The 8,510-nt window shown below is 33.1% G+C and overlaps 1 protein-coding gene across 2 annotated transcripts; it reads right to left on the bottom strand.

Annotated features, from left to right (window-relative positions):
• Positions 1–3,234: 3,234 nt before the first annotated feature.
• LOC144548478 (transcription termination factor MTEF18, mitochondrial-like) lies at positions 3,235–7,664 on the bottom strand. 2 transcript variants are annotated; one of them, XM_078297162.1, is made up of 3 exons: positions 7,441–7,664; positions 6,090–6,217; positions 3,235–5,297 (listed from the first exon to the last, which is right to left on the bottom strand). In XM_078297162.1, exons 2-3 carry the CDS (start codon positions 6,119–6,121, stop codon positions 3,377–3,379), a joined length of 1,953 nt encoding a protein of 650 aa, XP_078153288.1. In that variant the 5' UTR covers positions 6,122–6,217; positions 7,441–7,664; the 3' UTR covers positions 3,235–3,376. The 2 variants fall into 2 exon arrangements, with proteins under 2 accessions (XP_078153288.1, XP_078153289.1); XM_078297163.1 differs by lacking the exon at positions 7,441–7,664 and having other exon boundaries at positions 6,085–6,211.
• Positions 7,665–8,510: the final 846 nt, after the last annotated feature.

Here is an 8,510-nt window from a genome sequence, read left to right as displayed (position 1 = left end):
TCAGATACAAATATAATTTTAAATTTTAACTATATACCATTATAATTAGATCAATATTATGAATTTTGGCATTTTTTTTAATAATATTTATATTTTTTTAATAAATAATAGTACTGAAAATGGATATTTATCCATATTCGTCAAATATTTGTCCGTATTCGTATAAAAAAACAAAAAACAAATACAAATATCTGTATTCATATAATTTTACCACTATCCGATCCGCTTTCATCTCTAATTTTGCACAAAGAACACAAGGGAGAAAGTCAGATGCATCAATCCAGTTACAGGGAAACTTCTTATTTAGGAATAAACAAAAATGAGAAAAATTGAACAATATTTTGTGCACTTTTTATGTCCTTATTAAAATATTTATTAGCGGAAGAATTATTTTTATCTTTTTTTTAGTGGAAGGAGGATGTTGATTGCCCCTAGCTCCTAGTCATTGGGATAAGTAACTAGTTTAATTAATAAATTTACATCAAACAAATTATTAATTTAATCTAACTTTTTAGTTGAACAACCAAAGTTTGTATACCAAATAGAAATTATTCCAGGGGACATCTGTACAGCAACACAACCACACTATAAATTACAAAGAAAAGAAAATGAACACTACTATTGGAAACAACCAATTCCCAAGAAATCACATCAACAAAATACTCTATTGAAATTACTGACCAGTTACAAATTAACTATTTAACATTATAACTACTGACATTTTATTTTATTTACGGCGGGATATCCATTTGAATAAACAGACTCATTGTATAATTTATGACTTTGATGACTTTAAATAATTAATATTGCTATATCGTTAATTTGTGGCAAATGAGAAACAAGAATTTGGCCTAATCTCAACTCAATAAGATATGAGTGTGGCTATGGTACTCTGCAATGTGCGGATCATTCCGTGCATTGGATTTATACCTTTATTTTTAAAGTTTAAATAGTCAATCTAAACCGCTTAATATTATTATCATATTTTTTTATTTGAATATTATTATCATATGAAATTATACTCGGAGACAAAATTTTATATTGTTTTGGAATTTTTTACTATTATTTTTGGTAGGTAGAAAATCACTACTCTCGGATGGTCCAAAATTTTTAGATCAAGTGATTTTTTAATTGTCTCAAAAAATAGTAAAAAAATTCCAAAAAATATAAAATTTGATCTCCAAGTATATTTTCATATAACAATAATGTTAGGCGGTTCGGATCGACTATTTAGACTTTAAAAATAGAAATATGAATCTAATGCACGAAACGATCCGTGCATTGTAAAGTACCATAGCCTCACTCATAAGATATTTATTCGAAGTTATACTTGAAAAAAAAGTTAATGACTAATTTTTTATTTGAGCTAACTATTTAATTCTTAAAAGCAGATAAATCTTAACCGTTAGCATAACAAAAATAATTAATTCAAGATTACATGATAATAGAAAAGTTATCATATATCTGAACTGTTTGCATAGCAAAATCAATTTTTGCTTTAAAATGAAAGAGATAAATTTTAACTGTTACATAACAAAAATAATTCAAAATTATATCAGAGTTATCATATATCTTAAACAGTTTGCATAAAAAGGTTGATTTTATTTATTTATTTATAATGAAAGAATTCATACTCAACACTAATTTAAATTAATATCATATTAAATAGTGAACACAAATGAATGTTACAATTCTTCTTACTAATTAAATAATTTCAATTATAATCAAATGGCAAACCAAATCTATATATGTGTATATATAACACAACAAAATTTAAAAAACTTGAATTATATGAGTTATATAAATAATCTTAAATACAAATGTTGTTGGAGCTCACTATGAATTATATAAATAATCGAATTTCAGAATCTTTTTGCTCTAGAAACTCCAACAACTGCTGTTTAGAATTTTGTAATTTAATCAACTCCACTTTAGTTTTTGAATTTCTCCATCTTTCCCAATATAATTTCAAGCAACAAGCACGCACATTAGCACTTAAGCAATAAAAGAAACAGGTGTACAGAAATCCTAGAAACCATTATGTATTTAGCTACGAGTACAAGATGTAGACCCTTTCGAAAAAAATAATAATTAGAACTTACATTTCTTATGTGCTTATCTTGTGTTGAAATGTGTTGGTCAATTTTTTGAACCATTATGTGTTGAATTAGCCTCTGTGTTTGAAGAAATAATATCAGTAAAATAACTACACAAACAAAAATATTAAAAATAAGATAAACTAATAACAGTAAATTGTCTACATACAGGTGCCCTTTATACAAATTATTGATTGAAGTTGAAACTGATAACAATAGTATTTCACCTTTTTTTGATAAATAGGATTTATTTACTACAAGCCATTTGATTTCTTCTAAAATCCAAATTATTTCAATACATTTTGCCTTTAATTCCAAACGAGAAGAATTTTTTTTTAGTTTAATTATATCATGTCGCAAACCAAATCTTCATACGTGTATATATAGCTCACCAAAAAAAAAAGAAAAAGAATTTGAATTACATGACTTCACAATAATCTCACAATTAATTTATGTGGTTCATTCAAATATTGTGCAAATAACACAATTTGTGCATGCTATATTATATTTTTTTTTCCCTTTCATATATTTATGCTTACGGAGTTATTCATTTATTTTTTTTCATAGCACTACAAAGAAATGAAAATGATTCAACATTTTATAAATAGAAGCGTGAATTAAAAGGTGGAACTCAGTTTATTAAAAATTGTAAAATCGAAATGCATTAATAATATATTAACTTGACAAATAATGATATTATTTTTGAATTAAGAAAGAAGTTTTGAAAAAGAAAATAATAGTACATTAATATATTCTTCACATTTTAATCTTTAGCAGAACACATCAAATTGTACAAATATTTCACACAAGTCTCATTTCTATTACATCCAGTTGCATTGATAATAGAACACATCAAATTGACCCGTTTGTTTTATTATGTGATCTTCCAGGAATCCAGGGGCTCGCACACATTGTACCCAATTTATAGATTATAAAATAAAAGCTTGGACATAGCCTTAAGACTTAGGAGGATGGGATAAATTGACTTGTGAAATAAAAGCTCATTTCACAGATAATTAAACATCAATCAAATTCTTTAATAGAGTAATATGCAACAGAGCAGTTTATTGATAGAGTAGTGAAATGCCCAAAGTACATAAATTAATTATCTAAATTCAAAAAAGCCATCTCAACCCGATTAAGCACTTAAATCATTAGTCTTACTAATTGTCTAATTATGTTTTTGTTTACAATAATTGGTACAACAACTTTCATCATTGAAATAGGACATTTATAACTGCCTTTTATAAACTAAAAAGAGAAGAAACAAAAAGAAGATCCTAGTTTGCAATCCCTTTAGAACCCAAAATTGATTTCTTCAACATTTCATAATGCTTTTTCCCCTTTGGTTTCACATCCACAAAATGTTTAAGGAACCTTTTCTCTGAACTTGCAAGTACGTAGCTCAAAGAAAACTTCCCTCCAGACCTTTTTGTTGCCCCCCGGGTATTTGTCACTAATCCTTTCTCGTCTGTTAGCCAACTCACCATCTCAAACCTAAGTCTCGCTCTATCCATGTTATAGCACAAAAAGGAGGGGAAGTCAACAAGTGACTCAAGTGGATAATCTAATTTGTTTGTAAGATAATCTATCTTTTCAATTAAGACATCAGTCGATTGGTTCAACACTGCAGGTGCCATTTTTATCATCTTAACCACATCATGGTAATCTAAGCCAGAATTGACCAGACAGTCAAATCTCTCTTGTAACTTGTCACCTCTACCTCTAAACTTGGAAACCACTTTTGCCATCTCATCTGAGCACTCGGCGAAACCTAGTTTTAGCAAAAACTCAGTTTTGGCCTTTAGAAAAAGTTGTTCATCTATATGCACAGGTTCATCAACGCTCCTTGTACAAGCCAAGCTGGTAAACTTTGACGGGTCTGCCTTTATCATGTCACTTAAGCTTTTTGGGGGCAAGCTCAGGTGGCGTAAAACAGATTTCGAACTCCTGCATGGAGAAGTGCCCAATATTTGGGGGTGGGTAGAAATAATACTAGCTATGTCACCAAGTTCCATCCCAATTTCAGTGAGGAAAATTACAGAATGACCCAAAATGTTAACAAAGTTTCCAATTAGTATACGAGGGTTCTTCACAAATAAATTCAATATCTCATCAGTTTTAAGACCAACCTTAATTAATATGGCCACAAGCAAGTATATGTTTTTTCCTGATTCGTGGAAAACAAATACTGGTGTCTCCTTGATTAGAGTTGCTAATGCCTGTTTGTCAAAACCCATTCTGTCTAGAAAGGTTAACATTTCAGAAACTCGGCTCCAATTGTATTTGCTCCTGTCAGATAAACACTGGATTACCAAATCAAACTGAACTCCAAGGCTACTTAATTTCTCATATACCCGAAGAATATTCAAATTTACTTCCCCCACCAGAAGATTTGGGCAACAAGTGACCAATTTTACAATTGCTGCTCTACTGATACCAAAATTTTCATAATTTTTGAGTTTATATAATAATACCTCCTCATTGTATCTAAACACCTCTGCTGATTCCAGGTAGATTCTACCAATTTTAATTCTTGGTACCCCATAACTCCACAAAACATGGTAATTCTCTAGCAAGAGAGGATCGTCAGATAAATATATTATGTTTTTTGGTAACAGGTGCTTGTACTTAGTAGGGCACAAACCGATGCTTTCTAAAAAGGGTTCAAATTCATTAATTGGATGAAATCGAAGTAATCTACCGATAGATTGATCAAAGCTTCTGTCCTCCTTTAATTTTGAAACTAGCTTTCCGAGAAACACTGGAGTGTTTTTACTGAGGTGCTCGGCATCAGGGAGTGAATAGCCTCTAGTGCTGTGGAAATAATCACAGAGATCCTTTTGAGCTTGAGAAAAGCGGGTACCGGTCCTTCGGATTCGGGTTGTTATTGTTTTTTTCTCTGTAGACATGTCTCCACCAGTACTGACAGTAGAGGCATTGGAATGAACAATCCGGCAAGTAGAAAAGAGCCGACTGTATCTTGAATTATGGATCAATTGTGAATGGATATTTGGGTTGAGTTCTATAGGTCGAACAATGCTGGTTGAAACTCTAAACGAAGTTTCTTGGGTCCATTGGTTAAAGAGTGAAAGTACAGTTGCATAATTGTTGCTGGATTTCTTCATACGAGTTAAGGCTATAAAGAGTTGATTAAATGAATAGATGGAATAGTGTCCTAAAAGTTCATCAATACATCCCCTACAAATCATAAATTAAAGAATGGTTAATATATTTTGCATAACATGAAAAAGGCTATAGGTAACAGAACAGTACTAGTTAGGCATCAGCCATAACGTGATGTCCACCTTTGCTCAATAGTGATGCCCAATGCAGATAGTCAAACACAAATAGATGAAGTTTTCCAGGTGGGTACAATTTCAATTTAGATCAGCTACCATGCTGCTACTCTATGTACTGCTGGGTACTACCAGATGCCTTTTTTGTGTTATACAATGTCATACTCATTTGTTATATTTCTTATTTGGACTAAGACGGGCTTTACTGTGGGCAGTGAAGGTCAATTTGGGCTCTTCCCAAAGGGTGGTCAATTATTCTGGTTAGGGATTTGGTAAGCAAGCAGGTCATCTAAGGAATCAAGAAGCAACACGAGACTCAAAACTTAATAAATAATAAATCATAGTATCATACTAAATGTAGTTAAAGGCTAAATCAAAAACTCCCCATTTATGTTCGTGATCAATACTCTTATAACAGTAATTAATGAGGTTGTAGTGGTCTGCATCAGACAAACTCAACTTTATGAACCGGATTTTAGTTGATGCCATGTTACGGATCTTAGAAATAAATACTATACCATATACTTAAAAGCTGAGGTATCCAGATTTGGTATGACTGGACAAATACTAGAGTCCATGTCTCTAATAAATTACGACTAAGCATTATAATACCAGCCTAAATGTCCCAACAAAGCAGTTACTCCTCCTGGAGAAAATTAACCGAAAGAAATCTAAAGATCAAAATTAACCTTACAAATTGGATCTGTGGCAGCAGATAGTGTGCATGCACAGTGATAACCAGTAGATGCCAGTACCAAACTTGATCAGCTCAATTGCAAAATAACTGATATCGGAGTCCTTGATTGCAACTGGTACTGTTACCTGCTCAAAAAGATATTATGCTTAAGTAAATACATGGTCAAATAAAGGATTGCCTTTTCATGATTCATTACAATATTATGTCACCATTATGCTTGTAACCTTCAAACCAAATTTAGATGCTGTCAGGTAACATGCACTAATCCTAGGAACTATCAGAACCCTAATTACCTCATAAACTAGTAAATATCACACTAAGTACTGTACTAGTTAGGCTTCAGTATTTGGGAGCTAGCAATCCATTCAGTACATGACATGTTTATTGGTAATGCACAATTTCAATTAGATCAGCTACCATGCTATTAGGCTACAGCTGGTACTACCAGATGTCTTTTTTGTGCTATACATGTTTGCATCTTTTTTAAATTTGTGCTTAGGTAGGTATAGCAAAAAGCAGTTGTATAATCAAATTAAGCTGTTCCAGAAGGGCTATTTGGTCATTTGCCAACCAGGGATATTGTCAAGAGTGATCCATCCAAGGAATCAATAAGTAACAAGAAACTGCTAAACCTTAAAAAATAATAAATCATGCTAAATACTGAAAAAGCTAAATAGAGAACTCCTATTACTTCATTAATGTTTAAAGTTCAGTACTCCTATACCAGTCGTTACAGAGCATTTAATAATCTGTATCAAACCAACTTAAACTTTAAGGACTGGAGTTTAAATGTTAACTGGAATTGTATTTGTTTGCTTTTTGTTCACTTTACACATTGGTTCTATGTTTAGGATCTAAAATATTATTCCTATTACCATAGTAAGAAACTCAGGCCTCTACAATGATCACCCATACAGTATTGCCTAACCCAACTTTTTGCAATTTTGCTCTAACCCAACTTTTTAAAATAAAATATTAGAGAATGATGCATAATTACCATCCTAACAGTAGTAAATTGGTTTTATTCCGTGTTACCAAGCACCTATTTGAGAAAAGGATGCAAAGGACACTTTTAATGAAAAGACTTGACAAATTGAATTCCAGACTGTAACATCTCTGGATATTTTTCCAAGAAACTTGAATGCACAGTCACCACGATCTACCAAAGAGCTAAATTTCACGCCTAAATGCAAACCACCTGAAGAAACTTGCACAGGAAGGAAGAGCACTTACCACAGTTAGAGAGAAGAGAGATTGGGCGACTGCTCGCTCAATTGACAATACTTGTCAGAGCATTTTGACAAACAGCTGACGTGCAAGAGAGAGTTGAGAGAGGAGGTGAACTTACCGCTGAGAGTAGAGAGGAGAAAGACAGGAGTTGCGTCGGAAGAAGAGAAAGGCGGTGGTGTGGCGCTTGGTGTAATTTAGTTCAGTGGGGGAGAGATTGGCTACTTTCGTCGGAATAAAACAAGAAGGTCAGGCCAATTTTGGTCGGTGGGATTTAGAGCTGCAGAGAAGAGAGATTGGGCGACTGCTCACTCAATTGACAAGGTTCGATCTACAGAGAGGTAGGGGTTAAAGCAAACCAGACAAGGTTGAAAGGAACGAAGAGGAGGTGAGTCAAGAGGCAGAGAATGAGGAATCCGTATCCTTATTGCAGAGGATCACCCTCACTTTACGGTTTGAGATTAAATCTCAACCGGTTTAGGATTCGGATCGCAATGGGGGACAGTATTTTTGTGCTTTACGATTCGTGCCAAGTTAAAATTAACGGTTGAGATCTAGTAATTGTAAAAGATTCCCTTATCAGGTATTGGAGAGGATGTGAATTCGAGAATGAGGAGGGGGACGGGGTTACGGTGCGCCGCGCGCGTGGAGTGACACTTAGGGCTCAGGACTTGGACTAAGACCTAAACCCTATACTAATCCGTACCACTCGACCAAACCAGAACCAACTCGTTTTCAGCTCGGTCCGAGCGAGCGAATTTTTTATCGATCTCGTTACGAGTCGATATGAGCTACGATTTTTTTGGTCACCTATGGAAATACAATGGCCGGTTGTTCACTTGGGTTCAAATAAGCAGACCCATTGCCCATTGGACAAGGTTATAGCTGCTCCCTTAATGGGTTGCACGCTCATCCGGACTCGATCCGATTGCATTGGACAAATTTGTATAAAACATTTAATTAAGACTTTACTTTGTAATATCTCAAATCCTGAATATCGTCAATTCTGATATTATGTCAATTATTAATTGACTAATTAAAATATCAATTTCTATCAATTCCAAAATATACGAAAAAAATTAGATGGAATAAGTTAAAGACTTTAATTGAAGATTGTAAAATAATTGAGGGGCTTGATTGAACAGAAGTTCATAAACTTGATTCAACTAAATACAACAAAAGTTCAAAATC

Source organism: Carex rostrata, chromosome 33 (genome assembly GCF_964058835.1).
Source record: "Carex rostrata chromosome 33, lpCarRost1.2, whole genome shotgun sequence".
Lineage (NCBI taxonomy): Eukaryota > Viridiplantae > Streptophyta > Magnoliopsida > Poales > Cyperaceae > Carex > Carex rostrata.
This window is presented reverse-complemented; position numbering and strand designations above follow the sequence as displayed.

Bases quoted from the DNA above. Each gene is read 5' to 3' on its own strand.
- LOC144548478 (XM_078297162.1), bottom strand. From the start codon at position 6,121: ATGCACACTATCTGCTGCCACAGATCCAATTT. The intron at 5,298-6,089 runs GTAAGGTTAATT...TATGATTTGTAG, and splicing joins TGCTGCCACAGATCCAATTT to GGGATGTATTGATGAACTTT.